The sequence below is a fragment of the Rhinopithecus roxellana genome, chromosome 5 (genome assembly GCF_007565055.1).
Source record: "Rhinopithecus roxellana isolate Shanxi Qingling chromosome 5, ASM756505v1, whole genome shotgun sequence".
Taxonomy (NCBI): Eukaryota; Metazoa; Chordata; class Mammalia; order Primates; family Cercopithecidae; genus Rhinopithecus; species Rhinopithecus roxellana.
In genome coordinates, this window is record NC_044553.1 from 45,253,546 (window position 1) to 45,275,948 (window position 22,403).

General features: G+C 37.6%; 1 protein-coding gene across 3 annotated transcripts in view; it reads right to left on the bottom strand.

Annotated features, from left to right (window-relative positions):
• Window positions 1-22,403, bottom strand: part of ALDH1A2 (aldehyde dehydrogenase 1 family member A2) — a 118,586-nt gene that overhangs the window by 43,361 nt on the left and 52,822 nt on the right. For all 3 annotated transcript variants that reach the window (XM_010374260.2, XM_030930405.1, XM_030930404.1), the window contains one exon: window positions 20,999-21,128. In XM_010374260.2, coding sequence (XP_010372562.1) covers window positions 20,999-21,128 — 130 coding nt within the window. The remainder of the gene's footprint in view (window positions 1-20,998; window positions 21,129-22,403) is intronic.

A 22,403-nucleotide genomic window follows, 5' to 3' on the forward strand; every position in this document is an offset into this window, starting at 1 on the left:
AAAATAACATGTAGAACAGTTGTTTGATTTAAAAACTGAGTCAACAAACCTTTAAATAACTTTCTGAAGTATTAAAATAAACTAAGTAAAATGCTATTGGGCAAATTTAAAATGCGCGGCAACTGGAAAAAGTGAGGAGTAAAAGATAAATTTCAAAACTCAATCCAGGTGTCAAAATGTACTTCCTGGGTAGTGGTGAGACATACGCATGTCTAGGGCTATTTAAAGAAGGTAAAAGTCCATTTCTAAAAAGACCTCCATCAATAATCCAAAGCATCTGCCCCTGAACTAGACATAGAAATGAGAATGTCCTAGGGGCTAAAAGAAAAAGAGCTTGAGACAAGCTTAATAACCTTATTTTCCTTACAGGAGTAATAGGCAACTGAAATAATTAGATAGGAAGTGCAAACCAAATTCTTCTTCAGGAAAATGTCACTGCTTTTATCTGAATTATTTTAAATGGTTAATTAAAATTACCAAATAATGGCTCATTTTTAGCAGATAGCTTTTCATTTTCAATACTGGGCAAAGTCTTTATTTTTCCCTCCATTGCCGGCCCTTTGGCCACTTCACCGATACTTGTTTTCTCTCTCAAAAGCAGTCCCCCAAGGGAAGTAAAAACACTCAGCTAATATTCATGAAAGCATAACTACTAGGGGTGGAAATGAAGGTGGGGACAGGAGGACTGTGTGGGTTGGGAAAAGAGAATTGATATGAATCAGATTGTTTATCAGTCTCTCAACACATCTAAAGCACATTTATCATACAAAATTGTTCTGACAAATTCAAAATTATTTATTTTTTAAATAATTACAGTCTTGGTCTCTCTCTCTCACTCTCCCACTGTCACTTTCTATCCTCTGGATCTCTGATCTCTCTACCCCCTCTTTCCATAATTAACTATCTGTTTCCTCTTTTCAAGAACTTTTATTCACATACAAGTTTTTATAGGATCCTCTTATCCTCCTGTTTTTTAATATACAAATGGGATCATATTAGTCAGTCTTTTATATTTTGTTTTTCCCCCTTTTTTGTTTCCTGTAAAGCTAGGACATCTTTTTAGTGGCTGCAGGTTATTCCATGGGCTCAATAAACAATGTTACTACTGTAAATCCTCTTAAGAGACACAGAAGTCACTTTCAGTTTAGGATATTATAAATAATGCTGCAAAGACCATCATTACATATATATCTTTTCCTATCTGTGGAATTTCTTGATCAAAGTGTAAGTACATTTCACATTTTCATAAATATTGCCAAATCACCCTTCAGAAAATTTTAACAATTCATAATTCGAACAACATGCTATTCTTCCTACTCTTTAACCCTGAGGTTTTTCCAACATTTTCATTTCAGCTAATCTGACAGCTGGAAAACTGCAACTTGTTTTGATTTATGTTTAATGATATATGAGAGTGAACATCTTTTCATGCTTATATTCTTTGCTATTTTTCTATTGGGTTATTCTTAGCCATTTGAAGAGCTCTATGGATATTAAAGAAATTAGGCCTCTGTCATAATATTGTGAAGATTTTTCCCCAATCTGCTACTTATCTCTTGACTTTGTTTTATGTATATTATTCTAAATGGAAGAAATTCAGAAGTAGGCTGGATTCTGCAACTGTATGAAATTATTTTAAAATATCTATTACAACAAAAAATAGCGAAGACGTTGCAACTGTCCATAGGATGACAATATGAAGTCTGAGTAATACTTCAAACATCAAATTAACTATTTACCTTTGTATGCAGACAACTGAAGAATCTTCTGGATATCATTCTTTACAAGACTACAAGTTACCATGCTTTTTCAATTTAAAAGTCTCTGAAAAGGTTTTTCATGAGGAGCAACACCACTGATCAATAAGCTAGAGTTTCATTTGCAAGAAAATCTTCTGCAACAGAACTTTCTAAGTTGGTTAAGGTGATAGGTTCTGGTGGATAGTCACAAACCACAGAATCAGAGAGTAATGTCAAGGTAGAGTGCAAATGGGACTGAGGAAAAAAATGGGAAGATGAACAGAAGAGCACAGGTGTTTACTTTAGCAGCACGTGTAGGAACCTGGAATGGTTCAGAAAAAAACTCACAAGGCAACTACACAAGCACGGCATGGCAATTCATAAACCATTTCCTCCTACACATTCTAGATGCTTTAAAATTTAGCTGTTATACTTATATAATGTCACAAGTTACTGAAAAAAGTAAAAGGGAAGAAAATGCAGACAAAAATCTTAAAAATCTGACCTCATGAGGAATTGACTCTATAACTGTGTCTCAAGAGAAACTGAGTTAGGAGGAATTAAAAGTCTCTTGGATAAACTGTTCACATATTTTATAAACATTCAGCTATAGGCTAACACAGGGAAAGAGACAGAATCTTCTAGCCCCTACAGTTAGTCTAAGTAGTAAATTTAAAAATAAAGGCTATTTTTGTGCTGAACTCTTCCCAAAACTGTTTTGGGAAGAGTTGAAGGGACAAAGAAAGGAGCCTGCTTTCAATAAAATCCAACATTCCTTCACGTTAAAAACTCTCAATAAACTAGATGTATCGATGGAACATACCTCAAAATAATGAGTCATTTATGACAAACTCATAGCCAATATCATACTGAAAAGGCAAAAGCTGAAAGCATTCCCCTTGAAAACTAGCACAAGACAAGGATGCCCTCTCTAACCACTCCTATTAAACACAGTATTGGAAGTTCTAGCCAGTTATTTCTCAGGCAAGAGAAAGAAAGCAAGCATATTCAAATAGGAAGAGAGGAAGTAAAACTGTCTCTGTTTGCAGATGACATGGTGCTGTATCTAGAAAACCCCATTGTCTCAGCACAAAATCTTCTTAAGCTGATAAGCAACTTCAACTAAGTCTCAGGATACAAAATCAATGTGCAAAAATTACAACAATTCCTATACACCAACAATAGACAAGCAGAGAGCTAAATCATGAACGAACTCCCATTCACAATTGCTACAAAGAGAATAAAGTACCTAAGAATACAGCTAATAAAGGAAGTGAAGGACTTCTTCAAGGACAACTACAAACCACCAATCACAGAAATCAGAGAGGATACAAAATGGAAAAGCATTCCATGCTCATGGATAGGAAGAATCAACATCATGAAAATGGCCATAATGCCTGAAGTAACTTATAAATTCAATGCTATTCTCATTAAACTACCATTGACATTCTTAACAGAATTTTTAAAAATGACTTTAAATTTCATATGGAACCGAAAGAGCCCATATAGCCAAGACAATCCTAAGCAAAAAGAGCAAAGCTGGAGGCATCTTGCTACCTGACTTCAAACTATACTACAAGGCTACAGTAACCAAAACAGCATGGTACTTGGACAAAAACAGACACATAGACCAATGGAAAAGAATAGAGAAATGAGAAATAAGACTACATATCTGCAACCATCTGATCTTTGACAAACCTGATAAAAACAAACAATGGGAAAAGGATTCCCTATTTAATAAATGGTGCTGGGAAAACTGGCTAGCCATATGGAGAAAGCTAAAACTGGATCACTTCCTTCCTTACACCTTATACAAAATTAATTCAAGATGGATTAAAGAATCAAATGTTAGACCTAAAACAATAAAACCCTAGAAGAAAACCTAGGCCATACCATTCAGAACATAGGCATGGGCAAGGACTTCATGTCTAAAACACCAAAAGCAATGGCAACAAAAGCCAAAATTGACAAATGGGATCTAATTAAACTAAAGAACTTCTGCATAGCAAAAGAAAGTACCATCACAGTAAAGAGGCAACCTACGGAATGGGAGAAAGTGTTTGCAATCTACTCATCTGACAAAGGGCTAATATCCCACTGTTGGTGGGAATGTAAGTTAGTTCAATCATTGTGGAAAACAGTGTGGCAATTCCTTAAAGACCTAGAACCAGAAATACCCTTTTACCCAGCAATCCCATTACTGAATATATACCTAAAGGAATATAAATCATTCCGTTATAAGGATACATGCATGTGTATGTTCACTGCAGCACAATTCACAATAGCAAAAACGTGGAATCAACTGAAATCCCCATCAATGACCGATTGGACAAAGAGAATGTGGGGTGTGTGTGTGTGTGTATGTAGGTATATATATTTTATATATATACACACACACACAAATTTATACACACATACATACATATATACATACACACACATATATATAAAAATATATATATCATGAAATACTATGCAGCCATAAAAGGAATAGAATCATGTCCTTTGCAGGGACAATGGATGGAGCTGTAAGCCATTATCCTCAGCAAACTAACACAGGAACAGAAAACCAAACATTACATGTTTTCATTTATTAGGGGGAGCTGAACACACATCTACACAGGGAGGGGAACAACACACACTGGCGCCTTTCTGGGGAGGAGCAGGGCAAGGCAGAACATCAGGATAAACAGTTAAGGCATGCTGGGCTTAATACCTAGGTGATGGGTTGATAGGTGCAGCAAACCACCATGACACATGTTTACCTATGTAACAAACCTGTACATCTTGCACATGTAATCCAGAACTGAAATAAAATAAAGGGCCCTAGACCTTGTAATCTGTTTGCATTTTCAGTGGATGATGGAAGATGACAACCCTAGTCTGACCTGGGGTGCGTGACAAATACAAGAGCTAAGCCTTCTGGGGGCACCTTCAGCTAGGGCTAACAGCACCCCAGAAGTCATTCACAGCTACTAAGACCCTGCTATGAATCCCACTGAGCTTCTAGATCAGGGTTATCCTAAGACCAGTTACAAAAGCCACCTTCATAATTTTTGCCATTTCCAAGAATCATTTGCTCTATCATTTACTTAATAATCTGTGTTAACTTAACTCATCTGTTAGCCTTACCACAAGGAAAATCTATAAAATAACAGGTTTCATGGGTTGGTAATATGTTCTTCTAATATTCTTCAAACCAAGTAATTAAAATTAAAAAAAGTTTACTTGTTTACTGCATAGAATCATCTTGAATGCTACCAGTGGTACATGAGATACTATATGGTGCTTCTCAAATTTCAATGTACACACTAAGCACCTGGAGATCTAGTGAAAATGCATGTTCTGAATCAACAGGTCTAGGATGATACCAGAGAGTCTGCACTTCTACACGCTCCCAGATGAGGCTCATGCTTCTGATCCATAGACCACAATCTGAGTAGCAAGACCAGGAGGATAAAGGGGAGTCCATGTGTATTATGATGCCCTACGGTTGCTTTACAATTGTCTGACTTCATTTTTATTTATTTTTATTTGTCTAATAACTATACTAATTTTCCTGAAAGGAGTATATAGTGTAGGAGAATCTGATTTGTATTTTTAAAACTTTACAATGGTTTAAAAAAGAATGAAAACATGGTATCAATTTCTGTAGAGCCTTATAATTTTCACATCTTTATCTCATTTTACACTCAAAACTCTGAAAAAAATAAAGCAACTATCATTATCAGCATTTTATAAACAGAAAAATATGGCACAGAGAGGTTAAGTCCAAAGTGGTACCAGTGATTAAGTTGAGGCTCCTGGACTTGGATCTGGGTCTTCAGACTTCAAGTTCTTTCCCCATAAAAACATATTAGTGACTCTTGTGAGGAAGGTATTGGATTTAGATGGATAATCACAAATCACAGAATTAGAGTATAATGTCAAGAAGGATCATAAATGGGGTAAAAATAAACGAAAAGAAAAAACCCCAATGACAACTCTTTTGTGAATATGAACACAGAACACATGGAAACTTGTTAGAAAGTTATAATGGGAACACTACGGAGAAACATTCCCTGGAATAGGTGAGCCCAGGGACTAAGTGCCTCTCTCAGCTTTCATCTAGGCAGAGCCAGCTCAAACGGGAGACAGAGTGTTAACTCTCCCTCTCATCTATACCTCACATGGTACATAATGAGTACTCTTCTCTGCCTAGAAAAAAATTAAAGAGTGGCGGTTCCACGATGGCTGAATAGGAACAGCTCGAGTCTACAGCTCCCAGTGTGAGTAACGCAGAACATGGGTGATTTCTGCATTTCCAATTGAGGTACTGGGTTCATCTCACTGGGGCTTGTCATACAGTGGGTACAGGACAGTGGGTGTAGCCCACCGAGCGTGAGCCAAAGCAGGGCGAGGCATCGCCTCATCCAGGAAGCGCAAGGGGTCAGGGAATTCCCTTTCCTAGCCAAGGGAAGTTGTGACAGATGGCACCTGGAAATCGGGTAACTCCCACCCTAATACTGCACTTTTCCAACGGTCTTAGCAAACGGCACAGCAGGACATTATATCCAGCATCTGGCTCAGAGGGTCCATGCCCTCGGAGCCTCATTCATTGCTAACACAGCAGTCCGACATCGAACTGCAAGGCAGCAGCGAGGCTGGGGGACTGCCATTGTTGAGGCTTGAGTAGGTAAACAAAGTGGCCAGGAAGCTCGAACTGGATGGAGCTCACTGCAGCTCAAGGAAGCCTGCCTGCCTTTGTAGACTCCACCTCTGGGGTCAGGGCATAGCCAAACAAAAGGCAGCAGAAACCTCTGCAGACTTAAATATCGCTGTCTGACAGCTTTGAAGAGAGTAGTGGTTCTCCCAGCATAGAGTTTGAGATCTGAGAACGGACAGACTGCCTTCTCAAGTTGGTCCCTGACCCCCGAGTAGCCTAACTTGGAGGCACCCCCCAGTAGGGGCAGACTGACACCTCACATGGCTGGGTACCTCTCTGAGATGAAGCTTCCAGAGGAATGATCAAGCAGCAACATTTGCTGCTCAGCAATATTTGCTGTTCTGCAGCCTCCGCTGCTAATACCCAGGCAAACAGGGTCTGGAGTAGACCTCCAGCAAACTCCAATAGACCTGCAGCTGAGTGGTCCTGACTGTTAGAAGGAAAACTAACAAACAGAAAGGACATCCACACCAAAACCCCATCTATACATCACCATCATCAAAGACCAAAGGTAGATAAAACCACAAAGATGGGGAAAAAACAGAGCAGAAAAGATGAAAAATTCTAAAAATCAGAGCGCCTCTCCCCCTCCAAAGGAATGCAGCTCCTCGCCAGCAATGGAACAAAGCTGGACAGAGATTGGCTTTGATGAGTTGAGAGAAGAAGGCTTCAGACGATCCAACTTCTCCGAGCTAAAGGAGGAAGTTCGAACTCATCACAAAGCAGCTAAAACCCTTGCAAAAAAGATTAGACAAATGGCTAACTAGAATAACCAGTGTAGAGAAGTCCTTAATTGACCTGATGGAGCTGAAAACCATGGCAAGAGAACTATGTGACAAATGCACAAGCTTCAGTAACCAATTCGATCAACTGGAAGAAAGGGTATCAGTGACTGAAGATCAAATGAATGAAATGAAGAGAAGTTTAGAGAAAAAAGAGTAAAAAGAAATGAACAAAGCCTCCAACAAATATGGGACTATGTGAAAAGACTAAATCTATGTCTGATTGGTGTACCTGAAAGTGACAGGGAGAATGGAACCAAGCTGGAAACACTCTGCAGGATATTATCCAGGAGAACTTCTCCAACCTAGCAAGACAGGCCAACATTCAAAATCAGAAAATATAGAGAATGTCACAAAGATACTCCTCAAAAAGAACAACTCCAAGACACATAATTGTCAGATTCACCAAGTTGAAATGAAGGAAAAAATGTTAAGGGCAGCCAGAGAGAAAGGTCAGGTTACCCACAAAGGGAAGTCCATCAGACTAACAGCGGATCTCTCAGCAGAAACTCTCCAAGCCAGAAGAGAGTGGGGGCCAATATTCAACATTCTTAAAGAAAAAATTTTCAACCCAGAATTTCATATCCAGCTAACCTAAGCTTCATAAGTGAAGGAGAAATAAAATCCTTTACAGACAAGCAAATGCTTAGAGATTTTGTCACCACCAGGCCTGCCTTACAAGAGCTCCTGAAGGAAGCACTAAACATGGAAAAGAACAACTAGTACCAGCCACTGCAAAAACATGCCAAACTGTAAAGACCATCAATGATAGGAAGAAATTGCATCAACTAACGAGTAAAATCACCAGCTAACATCATAATAACAGGATCAAATTCACACATAACAATATTAACCTTAAATGTAAATGGGCTAAATGCTCCAATTAAAAGACATAGACTGGCAAACTGGATAAAGAGTCAAGACCCATCAGTGTGTTGTATTCAAGAGACCCATCTCACGTGCAGAAACACAGATAGGCTCAAAATAAAGAGATGAAGGAAGATCCACCAAGAAAATGGAAAACAAAAAGGCAGGGGTTGCAATCCTAGTCTCTGATAAAATAGACTTTAAACCAACAAAGATCAAAAGAGACAAAGAAGGCCATTACATAAGGGTAAAGGGATCAATTCAACAAGAAGAGCTAAATATCCTAAATATATATGCACCCAATACAGGAGCACCCAGATGCATAAAGCAAGTCCTTAGAGACCTACAAAGAGACTTAGATTCCCACACAATAATAATGGGAGACTTTAACACCCCACTGTCAACATTAGACAGATAAACAAGACAGAGTTAACAAAGTTAACAAGGATATCTAGGAATTGAAGTCAGCTCTGCATCAAGTAGACCGAATAGACATCTACAGAACTCTCCACCCCAAATCAACAGAATATACATTCTTCTCAGCACCACGTCACACTTAGTCCAAAATTGACCACATAGTTGGAAGTAAAACACTCTTCAGCAAATGTAAAAGAACAGAAATCACAACAAACTGTCTCCCAGACCACAGCACAATCAAACTAGAACTCAGGATTAAGAAAGTCACTCAAAACTGCTCAACTACATGGAAACTGAACAACCTGCTCCTGAGTGACTACTGGGTAAATAACAAAATGAAGGCAGAAATAAAGATGTTATTTGAAACCAATAAGAACAAAGACACAATGTACCAGAATCTCTGGGACACATTTAAAGCAGTGTGTAGAGGGAAATTTATAGCACTAAATGTCCACAAGAAAAAGCAGGAAAGATCGAAACTCAACACCCTAACTTCACAATTAAAAGAACTAGAGAAGCAAGAGCAAACACATTCAAAAGCTAGCAGAAGACAAGAAATAACTAAGATCAGAGCAGAACTGAAGGAGATAGAGACATAAAAAACCCTTCAAAAAATCAGTGAATCCAGGAGCTGTTTTTCTTGAAAAGATCAACAAAATTAATAGACTGCTAGCAAGACTAATAAAGAAGAAAAGAGAAGAATCAAATAGACACAATAAAAATGATAAAGGGGATATCACCACGGATCCCACAGAAATACAAACTACCATCAGAGAATACTATAAACACCTCTACATAAATAAACTAGAAAATCTAGAAGAAATTGATACATTCTTGGACACATATACCCTCCCAAGACTAAACCAGGAAGAAGTTGAATCCCTGAATAGACCAATAACAGGCTCTGAAATTGAGGCAATAATTAATAGCCTACCAACCAAAAAAAGTCCAGGACCAGATGGATTCACAGCCGAATTCTACCAGAAGTACAAGGAGGAGATGGTACCATTCCTTCCGAAACTATTCCAATCAACAGAAAAAGAGGGAATCCTCCCTAACTAATTTTATGAGGCCGGCATCATCCTGATACCAAAACCTGGCAGAGACACAACAAAAAAAGAGAATTTTAGACCAATATTCCTGATGAACATGGATGCCAAAATCCTCAATAAAATACTGGCAAACTGAAAGCACACCAAAAAGCTTATCCACCATGATCAAGTGGGCTTCATCCCTTGGATGCAAGGCTGGTTCAACATATGCAAATCAATAAATGTAACCCAGCATATAAACAGAACCAAAGACAAAAACCACATGATTATCTCAATAGATGCAGAAAAGGCCTTTGACAAAATTCAACAGCCCTTCACAATAAAAACTCAATAAATTAGGTATTGACGGCACATATCTCAAAATACTAAGAGCTATTTATGACAAACCCACAGCCAATATCATACTGAATGGGCAAAAACTGGAAGCACTCCTTTGAAACCTGGCACAAGACATGGATGCCCTCTCTCACCACTCCTATTCAACATAGTGTTGGAAGTTCTGGCCAGGGCAATCAGGCAGGAGAAAGAAATAAAGAGTATTCAATTAGGAAAAGAAGAAGTCAAATTGTCCCTGTTTGCAGATGACATGATTGTGTATTTAGAAAACCCCATCATCTCAGCCCAAAATCTCCTTAAGTTGATAAGCAACTTCAGCAAAGTCTCAGGATACAAAATCAACGTGCAAAAATCACATGCATTCTTACATACCAGTAACAGACAAACAGAGAGCCAAATCATGAGTGAACTCCCATTCACAATTGCTTCAAAGAGAATAAAATACCTAGGAATCCAACTTACAAGGGATGTGAAGGACCTCTTCAAGGAGAATTACAAATCACTGCTCAACGAAATAAAAGAGGACACAAACAAATGGAAGAACATTCCATGCTCATGGATAGGAAGATTCAATATCATGAAAATGGCCATACCGCCCAAAGTAATTTATAGATTCAATGCCATCCCCATCAAGCTACCAATGACTTTCTTCAAAGAATTGGAAAAAACTACTTTAAAGTTCATATGGAACCAAAAAAGAGCCCACATTGCCAAGTCAATCCTAAGGCAAAAGAATAAAGCTGGAGGCATCATGTTACCTGACTTCAAACTATACTACAAGGCTACAGTAACCAAAACAGCATGGTACTGGTACAAAAACAGAGATATAGATCAATGGAACAGAACAGAGCCCTCAGAAATAATACCACATATCTACAACCATCTGATCTTTGACATACCTGACACAAACAAGAAATGGGGAAAGGATTCCCTATTTAATAAATGGTGCTGGGAAAACTGGCTAGCCATATGGAGAAAGCTTAAACTGGATCACTTCCTTACACCTTATACAAAAATTAATTCAAGATGGACTGAAGACTTAAATGTTAGACCTAAAACCATAAAAACCCTAGAAGAAAACCTAGGCAATACCATTCAAGACATAGGCATGGGCAAGGACTTCATGTCTAAAACACCAAAAGCAATGGCAACAAAAGCCAAAATTGACAAATGGGATCTATTAAAGAACTTATGCATGGCAAAAAAAACTACCATCAGAGTGAACAGGCAACCTACAGAATGGGAGAAAATTTTTGCAATCTACTCATCTGACAAAGGGCTAATATCCAGAATCTACAAAGAACTCAAACAAATTTACAAGAAAAAAACAACCTAATCAAAAAGTGGGCAAAGCATATGAACAGACACTTCTCAAATGAAGACATTTATGCAGCCAACAGACACATGAAAAAATGCTATCACTGGCCATCAGAAAAACGCAAATTAAAACCACAATGAGATACCATCTTACACTAGTTAGAATGGCAATCATTAAAAAGTCAGGAAACAACAGGTGCTGGAGAGGATGTGGAGACATAGGAGCATTTTTTACTGTTCATGGGAGTGTCAACTAGTTCAACCACTGTGGAAGACAGTGTGGCAATTCCTCAAGGATCTAGAACTAGAAATACCATTTGACCCAGCCATCCCATTACTGAGTATACAACCAAAGGAGTATAAATCATGCTGCTATAAAGATACATGCACACATATGTTTATTGCAGCACTATTCACAATACCAAAGACTTGGAACCAACCCAAATGTCCATCAATGATAGACTGGATTAAGAAAATGTGGCATATATACACCATGGAATACTATGCAGCCATAAAAAACGATGAGTTCATGTCCTTTGTAGGGACATGGATGCAGCTGGAAACCATCATTCTGACCAAACTATCACAAGGACAGAGAACCAAACACCGCATGTTCTCACTCATAGGTGGGAACTGAACAATGAGAACACTTGCACACAGGAAGGGGAACTTCACACACCAGGGCCTGTCGTGGGGTAGGGGGAGGGGGAAGGGATAGCATTAGGAGATATACCTAATGTAAATGACGAGTTAAGAGTGAAGCACACCAACATGGCACATGTATACATATGTAACACACCTGCATGTTGTGCACATGTACCCTAGAACTTGAAGTATAATTAAAATAGAAAAAAATTAAAGCCACTTTTCCATCTTTTATGCTAACAACGCTCTCTCAATACAGCAGGGTGACTTAAAAGGTTATTTCTTTCATTTCACTAGCTTTGTGCCGTAAGCTCAACAGCCTGATATAAAAACAGTCTCCACCCAAATTGAGATACTCCATTGTAGGCTATGAATGGTTTTGGGTCTTCTCACCAAACCTGAGAGATTACAGAGAGCGCTCAGACTCAGCATAAAAAAGGATTGCATTTGATGAGGACATCAGAAAATGTTCTGGATACCACATTCTAGGTCAACAGGTTACAACATAACTATGATGGAGAAAGCTAAAGAGATGAGAGATCAAAACAAATATTAAATCACATGTTTGGACTTTTGATCTCTGTCTCTTTTCCCTTTCACTCAGAAGGTAAAACAGAGAATAATAGATATTGCTCTTAAAGGGGGGTTATTTTAAAACCCAGTCAGAGATAACTTTTCTGATTAGTTTTGATACCTGGGTGCTTTTAATGGCCAAAGAGTAGTTTACAAGTTGTGAAAAATATAAAAATATCACAATTAAATACTTCATTATGCTATGAATTTGGCAGAGCTGTGAATTAAATTTTAGTGAGTATATGTGCATTGAGCCATTTCTGTAATTATATTAAGAAAAGCGTTTGTCCCTAGAGATGAACAGTACAATAAGCCTCTTCTATATTTGTGAACTACTGAGCCACTGTTCTATGTTTTTTGATGGGGGCTTATCAAACTACACAGAAAAGACAGCAATATTTCGTTAATTGGAAAAATTTAATTATTTGGATAACTCATTCAAGGCAAGCATTACTTCTTGATTCAGATTTTATAGTTGCCAAAAAAACCTGACAGAATTTTTAGTCTCATAAAAATATCTAGCATTGGCACATCCTATATATTAATATAAACTAGAGTGAGTATGGTTAAGCAATCTGTAAATAGTGATAAAATCAGAAGAATCTGAAATGTGCCAGAAATTGAGAAATTTGTCAAATATGGACCTCAAGAAATAGATTTCAATTATAACACTAAGAACACTACAAGAACTGTAGCAAATTTTATATACCTAGTAACAATGAAAATGATTTTATTCAATAGCATAAAAATCTGTAACAATTCAGTGAATGAAGGTCATCTTCCAATCTCTAATTTGTATACAGAATTACCTTTCAAGGAGCTGACAATCTTTGATGAGCACACTATTAAAAAATGAGAAAATTACATTGAACTATTCCATTATGTATGTACTGTAGCAGATTCCCATCATGTTGACATTGAATAGACCTCACCGAACATTTTATAACTATGATGATAAACTCTATAAACGCCTATACAAACGCTGAAATCGTATGTTAGTATGAAGTGTACTGATGCTTTTCTTCCCAGAAGGCTGGTGGTGGTTTCTAAGAAGTTAGATTATGTTCCTGAGTCTTTCATGAAGATAGCTTAGCTCTACGACTATTCTACTACATGATCTTAACAAAGGTTAGTTTACTTCTCTGGACCTTCTCTGTAAAATGACGAGATCAGCCTTAGGGATCCCTGAGGTCCTTTTCAGCTTCAACCTCTTAAAGAGGTTCCTTGTGAAGCTGACTTCATGGCCTCCTGTCACAACCAATTCAGGTCCCACTAACAAGCAAGCCCTGGTTGTTCTTAGGTGGGCAGAGCAAATTGCCCCTCACTCTTATTCTGATAGAACAAGAAGATTTCAGATTTCACCCTATGCATTTGTTGTTAATGACAATAAACCAGATCAAGCTGATTCAAGGCAAAATCTTAGGATCTGAATCAATATCTTTGTGTATTTGTATCCTACTCTTTAATTTAACAAGTGAAACTAACTGGAAGAGAGTGAAATGGATAATTATATCTGACCTGGGTAGTGTTTAACCTTTTCTATATGCTAATATATCGTAAGTCCATTTTAATGTCAGAATTCAGCTTAAAACGTGGACATTTTTTTCTGCTTACATAAAATCAAAATCAACACTTGCTACACAGAAAAATCTAAGGCAATACAAATTAACTTCTATTTCTCCCTAAGTAAACGAAAAACAAGCTTTGATCCTTCCTTCATCACAAAGGTTGTAGATGTGAGAGGAGAAGAGGATTTGAATACTGGTTAAAATACTCAAAATGGGGAAAACAGTACTTTGCTTTAGGGCTGCTATAACATTAGCAATAATATAACAGGTAAAAAGTGTTCCATAGGTCATAGTAATGATTATTATTTATCATCATAATTAGGCACTGCCATCGTAAAAGGGTCAAGGCATAGGATTTATGGTCACAGACAATGGCTCCATTGGGTACCATGGCAGGAAATAATGGATAGTGTTCTAAAGGAAACAACATCAAGACTCTTGTGAATCAAACTAGTATGGCATAATTGTGCAATAACATCCAGCTGTGGGCCTTGAGTGGAACAGAATGAAGAGTGGTGGAAGAAATTTCCAATTCAGAGAGAGAAGCAGCCACCCAGTTCATTGCTCAAAAGTGGTCATCAGATAACCCTTTTCTCTCCTTCCCAAATATTCCTAGTTGAAGGCTACACTTTATGGGGAGAAATTAAGCAGGCATTTGCCCTCTCTATTATTCATTTGTAGTCAAAGTGAAGGCTATCCTTTATGGGAAGAAATTAAGCAAGTACTTGCTCTCTGCAACTGATTATCCATTTGCAGTAAAAGTGCTCTAAAATGCAATTTCTCAAATAGATTCAAGGGGTGTATGTGCAGATTTGTTACATGGATATACTGCACAACTATGAGGTTTGGGCTCTAGTGGGCCCGTCACCAGAATAGTCAACGTGGTACCAAACGGGTAGTCTTCAACCCTCAGCCCCCTCTCACTCTCCCTCCTTTCAAAGGCCCCAATGTCTATTATGTCTCTCTGTATCGTCCATGTTTACCCACTGCTTAGCTCTCCCTTATAGGTGAGAGTATGTGGTATTTGCTTTCTGTTTCCGGGTTATTTCACTTAGTATAATGGCCTCCAACCCCACTCCTGTTGCTGAAAAGACATGATTTCATAATTTTTTGGCTGTTTAGTATCCCATGATGTGTATGTATCTTTTTTATCCAATCATCCATTGAATGCACTTAGGTTCATTTTATTTACAACAGCCCCCCAAAATACCTAAGAATATTTAATTAAGGAGGTGAAAGATCTCTACAAGGAGAACTACAAAACACTGATGAAAAAAATCACAGTTGACACGAATGGAAAAAACACCCCATGTTCAAGGATTAGAAGACTCAATATTGTTAAAAAGACCATACTGTCCAAAGCAATATACAGATTTGATGCAATTCCTAAAATGTAATTTTCATCAAGGCACTCACATATTTAAAATAATCTGGTGACTCACTATTGCCCACAGAATAAAACTTGTAGTATGGCTGACCCAGACTCAGAGCTCTACTGTCTTTTTTATCTGCCTATACTTTCAGATCCATTAACACATGGTACTCTCCTCCCTTCATGCTTTCTTCTAGCTATTCCCACTGCCTGTGATGTCCCTGTCTCCATCTTCACTTAACTTGTCCTTCAAGGTTATCACTTAGACATCCCACCACCTTCTCCAGGAGGCTTTAATACTAGGAGATGTCTCTCCTATGGTGTCCCACCAAATTTCATGCTTTCATATCTAAATAGATCACACTATATTGCAGTTGCTTGTCTACTTGTTTTTCTTACTGTCCTGTAAACATCTTAGTTATTTGCCTTTGTAACCCCAATGCCTGATACAAGAGCTGAAATATAGCAGGTGCTAAAAAAAATCTGTTGAATGGAGAAATGGGTGAATGAGTAAGAGATCGAAGTTGATGCCACAGAAAGGAGGTAAAAGAAAATCCCTTCCATTTACAAGATACCTTTCCTTAGCCTTCCCAAATGGGAATGAGTGAAAGAGATAAATGGCATATTTCTTCCCATTCTTTTTGGTTGTTTAATGTTAGAGATGTTATGCTGGATGAACCATGGAGTATAATTCAGTGTTGCAAAGCAGTCTTACATTTAAAAATTTAATAACAAAAAAACACATTTCAGGTTCTTTTTTATGGGTGACCAAACAGAACTCTGTGATTATCTCTGACACTCACTACGAAAGCCCCCTTTACCCATATGAATAGGATCTAGGCAGGCAGATCCACACCTTAAGTGTTCCAGAACATTTAAGCTTCATAAATGCTATCTTGAGAAAAGTAGGCTCTAGATACAGTTGATGTTCATTATTTGTGGATTCCATATTTAAGAACTTGCCTACTTCCTAAAATTTATTTGTAACCCAACAATAAGTATGGAGTGTTCTCAGTCATTTATGGGCATATATATCCAAAGCAGGGTTTTTTTTTTTTTTTTTAAATTTCAATACTTTTGGGAGTACAGTGATGCCTGGTTACATGGATAAGTTCTTTAGTGGTGATTTCCAAGATTTTGGTGCATCTGTCACCTGAGTAGTGTACAGTGTACCCAATATGAAGTCTTTTATCACTCACCCCACTCCCATCCTTGCCTAAAGTCCACTGTATATCATTCTTATGTCTTTGCATCCTCATAGCTTACCACTTACTTAGAAGTGAGAACACATGATATTTGGTTTTCCATTCCTGAGTTACTTCACTTAGAATAATGGCCTCCAGCTCCATCCCAGATGCTGCAAAGGCCATTAATTCATTCTGTTTTATGTTAGAGTAGTAGTCCATGGTGCATTTATACCACATCTTCTTTATCCACTTGTTGGCTGATAGGCAGTTAGCCATTATTTTTGCAGTTTCAAATTGTACTGCTACAGACATGCATGTGCATGTATCTTTTTCATATAATGACTTATTTTCCCTGGGTAGGTATCCAGTAGTGGGACTGCTGGACCAAATGGTGGTTCTACTTCTAGTTCTTTAAGGAATCTCCATGCTGTTTTCCATAGTGATTGTACTAGTTTATACTCCCAACCAGCAGTGTGAAAGTGTTCCCTCTCACCACATTCATGGCAACATCTATATTTTTTATTTTTAAATTATGGACTTTTTTTTTGCAGTAGTGAGGTGGTTCAATTGTGGTTTTAATTTGCATTTCCCCAAAGCAGGGAAAATTTTGAGTCACCTGACGCACATATTCTCAGCTGAGGTTGAACAAGGTGACACTGCCTTCTTGCTTCAGCTCTTATATTGCTAAAAAAAAAAAAAAAAAAGTCCTTTTTGTGGTCTGTTTAGTGCCACATTTTTCATATTTTTGTGCTTTTTGTTCATGATTTTGCTGTTTAAAATGGCCCCTAAGCATAGTGTTGAGTGCTGTCTAGTGTTCCTAAGTGCAAGAAGGCTGTGATGTGCCTTACAGACAAAATACATGTGTCACACAAGCTTCATTCAGGCATCAGTTATAGTACTTTTGTCTGGCTGGTCATGAGTTAAGCATTCATAAATCAACAATATATATTAAACAAAGGATCTTTCAACAGAAAAACATAAAACAAGGCCATGCTCTCATCAGTGGACAAGAATGTTGTGATAAGAAGCTTGCAGGAACCTAACCTTATATTTCCCCTAGGAGAAATAGTTCAGTATTTGCTAATTCAGTGTTCATGACTTTATAAAACTACCATGAATGATGAGAATAAACTGTATATTATTATAAAAATCTGCACAGAGGTAAAGACATCACCAGGGCCACCTTCCTGCCTTGCTGAACCAATCTCCATAAGAAGATACCTTATCATGGCTTAGACAGAAAAATGCTTAGGTTTGAATCTCAGGTCTCCCACTTACTAGCCATGTGACCTTCTTCAAGACATTAAACCCTTAGAGTCTTATTTTCTTAGACATAAAATGGGTAAAATACCATTTAAAATCCAGACTATCTCATCAGATCACGCACAGAATCACATAGATATTGTACATGCAAGAATGTTTTATACTTTTAAGTTCTATGTAAATATAAAGTACATTATTTATTTATAATTCTAAACATAAAATTAGGTTGTTTGAAGGAAAATGTATGTAGCACAATAAAGATCTCATGGTTAAACACTAATGGACTTTCTATATTCCAGACTTCACTGTGAAAAAAAAGAAAGCCAAGTATGCAGAGACAAAATGAAAATGAAGCTGATGTTACATTATGGAGTTACAAAAGACAAATACAAATGGATTAATTTACTGAACAAATCTGAGAATAAGTGAATAATTAGGATTATGATACCCCTTTCTGTGATCTCCTGTGACACCCCTGACTTAGTCCAGCTACATTCACTAAGTACTAGACGAGCCAAAGACATTGTTGGCTGAATTCTAAGTGACCTCTAGGCAAACCCAAATGTATCTAAAACTGGAACAGAGGAAAGCTGCCAAGTTAACCTCTATCTCCATCCTTCCCTCATCTGTTTGACATACCATAGAGAGAGAGCTCTTATGACCCAAACTTCAGCCTCCGGGGAATTCTGCCTACAGGCCTGATGACAGGTAGAGTCCCTCATCCCAGTATGCCTCTAAATGCACTTTCAGAAAAACTTTTTGGTTTTGGGAAACAAAAAGTTACTTAGAATTTAAGAGAATTCCTCATTTTTTTTTCCTTCATTGGCTGAACAACAGTTAATGAGTAAAGTTGGGAAAGACTACTGTGAGAGCCTTTTCTATGCCCTGTATTTCTAACTTGTAGGTAAGCATCCACAGGATCTCCAAAAAGCATCAGATGAAAACAGTAAGGCTTATGGGCCAACCACCTCTACTGCCAGATCAAGTTACATTAAAGCTTCAAACATAATCAGGAATGCAAATCAATATTTAGCTTTATCTTATCAGGATCTTCCCTTCTGAGGAAGTAAAAGAAAACCAAGAGATCTATGTGTATTGCCTTCTGTTTCACAATCTTTTTCAGAGATTTGTAAATAGTTTGAAAAGATATTTAAATGCATAAAACATATCTGTTGTTTTAATAATGAAATGGCAGGTGGGGTGGGGCCAAAAAAAAAAAAAAAAAAAAACAAAAAACACCCAACTAGGGACTTTGAGTTTGTTAATTTACCTAATTTACCTTCTGTACTGATACAGGACAGACCCACCTAAGAAGAGTGACATGTATCCCATTGTTAACAAAGGTTTTCATTCTTAGGCCCTGTACTAGGAATGCTCATAACGAATAGTGACTTTTTACCTCACTGAAGCCATCCCCACATCCTGCAAGTGATGCTGGGGAAGAGCTGTTCTATAATATCCTTAGAGTCAGAACTGAACTAAGATTCGGACTTTCCCCAAGAGCAATCTTCTCCATCCTTTTCAGTCAGTTGAAGAAGCGAAAAACCTCTGGATGGAAAGGAAAAGCCCCTACAATCACAAACCCGTTTTTCTAAAACTAACATTCCACATGTCATCATTTGTGGGGGCGATGTAAAAAATAATCCTTGAAAGTCTTGTCTCTAAACCTCCATTCTCACTGTATATTATTCGTCCCTTCTCATACCACACCTACACGAGGCATCACAACAGCCCCCTAACTTGGTTCTGCTGTGTCCTCTCCTTGCTACTCAATGCAGAGGATGAGCAGCTGGTTAGACATGCAGAGTCTCAGGCCCCATCCCAGACCTATTCAGTCAAAAACTGCACTTGAAGAAGACCCTCGATGATTTATGCGTACATTAAATTCGAGAAGCACTGTTCCCAGCCATCCACACTATCAGCCAAACCACTCCCTTTTGTAGTAAATCAATACTGCTCAGCCTGGCTAGGAAGGCCCAAAAAAGACACTTCAAAGTCCTCAGCATTACTTTCCACTCCTGCTACTATGCACTCTCCATGGAAAGCAGACTGCCTTCTGGAGAACAGAGGTAGAGCACCTGGCACAGTGCTAAGTGGCATCTAGTTCCTTAAGGAATCTCCATGCTGTTTTACATTACCTCAGTAAATGTGCATTTCCTTTCCTTATGTCTATTCACCATTCCCTATCTCTTTCAGTCCATCCCTTTCCTATAAGGATATCTCTTCCTCCTAGGCTCTATTTTGAATTCTCTAGTGAAGCAGTTACAAGCCTAGGTTCTAACATCAAAGTTTTAGCTCTAAAACTTATTTGCTCTGTGAATTAGGAAGACTAATTTTACTTTACCAGACCTCTTTCCACTTTTGTAAACTGAAGATGTATGTAACAGTGCCTTTCTCTTGGGGTTGCTGTGAAAGCACTCAAATGGTATTAGCTATCACTAGTATTCAAGCACAGATCAACATCTCTTCACCGACTGCTTTAGTTGCTTTAGTCTTGGATACTTTTCTTCTCATTTAAAGGGCTACAGCACTGACAGGTGAAGCACACAACTTAGCACCCAATTATAACATTCCTAAAGGGGCCTTTAAGTTTTTTGTTTTGTTGGTTCTGTCATCTAAGGTGAATCTTAATAATAAAAAGGGTTAGGATTACTGTTGTTTTTAGATTATGAAAGTAATTCATGGCCATTCGAGAAATATAGAAAGTAGAGAAAAATATAAAAAAGAAACTGAAAATCAGACATAATCTCACCAGAGACAACTGTTAACATTTAAGAGTATTTCCTTCCAATGAGTAGATCTTAAGTTTCAGGAGGGCAAGGAGCAAGCCTTAACCTTGTTGGAATTTTCCTTGACTTCCCTCCATCCAATAATGCCCCTTCATACCTACACCAGCACCTAATCTAGCACAATGCTGACCACTTACCAGCTGACAAATACGTATCTGTTCCTTAGATGAATGAAGTGGCATGCCCCTATACTTATATGTGGACTATCTATAGAAAAAGGGACGCTGTCAGAGTCAGTGACATAATTTGGTTGGTTCTTCACTCAGTTCTAACTGCTGTAAGAATGCTCATATCTGTATTCTATGTGACTACTGTTTGTGTTTGGTAGCCAAAGTGCATTTCTGGTGGTCTCATTTTCCTTTTCAACATACTCAGATTTCACATACCTACAGGAATGGTCATCCCATGAATTTTATCAGCCCAGCCTGCATAATATCGAAGGGTTTTGATGACGCCCTGCAAATCCACATAAAAAGCTTGCAGGAATGGTTTGCCACCATTTAGGGATTCCATGGTCTGTTGGAAAAGAAATGGAGAGATATTAAGTCCCCAGAACTTTCCAGTGATACACTAATTTCTAGAGCAGAAGAAAAAAGAAAGAGACAGAATACAAATGAATATGGAGATGCATACCTGGTCAAATAAATCTTTTTATTTATTCTCAAATAAAAAAATTTCTAGTACTGTCAGTTTGGTTTAGTTCCTAGTACAAATCACAATGAGTATGTATGTGCATGTTCCTATGCCTGTGTGCTTCCAGTAACCACTATCCAAATATATTAACACAATATTTATTTAATGATAAAGAAACGTTCTGCTTGTCAAAACAGCTTCCATTATATTAATGATCAGAGCTCATTGGGGATTTTTTGGCATCTACACCAGTAATATGAATCCATAAAGAGGAGCAGAAACATGGGCTCTTTATGCAACTGATGAGAATAGAAAGTATTCTCCACAGCTGCCAAGACCCCTGCTGAGAAATGGAATATCCACAGTGCAGAGCAAGTTTATTTATTACTACCAAATAAACAAGATCTCCTCTAGGGAAGCCCAGATGTTAACAACTTAAAGCCTGGTTTTTTTGTAAACATTTACATTAACAACCATTACCTATTAAGAGTGAAGTATCTGCTCCATTTAATAAAAGTAGCAATATTGAACTGCTTTACATTATCAACAATATTATTTTAACGACATGTTCCTGAACTGGCTAAGTCTGTAACAAAAACAATGAAAAATGAATACACTGAAATGAGAAGAGTATTTTGACTTGAGAAATATTAAAGGTGTTACAAGTTCAACAAATGAAATAAACAAAAACATATTTGTAATCTTTTTTTCCTACAAGTATATTTCATAAGACATACTGGTGTGAAAATTATTTGATCTCTGACAAAGCTAAACTTAAAATATTATCCAATCAGTGAGATGAAAATACTATGACTTCCAGTACAATTTATGTACTTAGTATGTGTGTAAAATGAAACTTATTTAAAAATATGTTACTTATCACTGTATATTGGCTCACCCTTAAAAAAGGGAATCAAACTATTTCCTAGTACTTTTTAGAACATGTATATGTTTACAAGATAGGCATTACATTCTCTGTACAGCTAGCACAGCACCAAAATCTACACAGCATAGAGTGAATAATGTCAATAACCAGAATTTGAGTTGCCTAAATGGTCCCTGTGAGCGGCTGACACCAGTCAAATCCACTGAGAATTGCCAGCTCTAGGTCTATTTTCAACTGTGTTTACTTTGGATGCAGTATTAACTTCAGTTTTC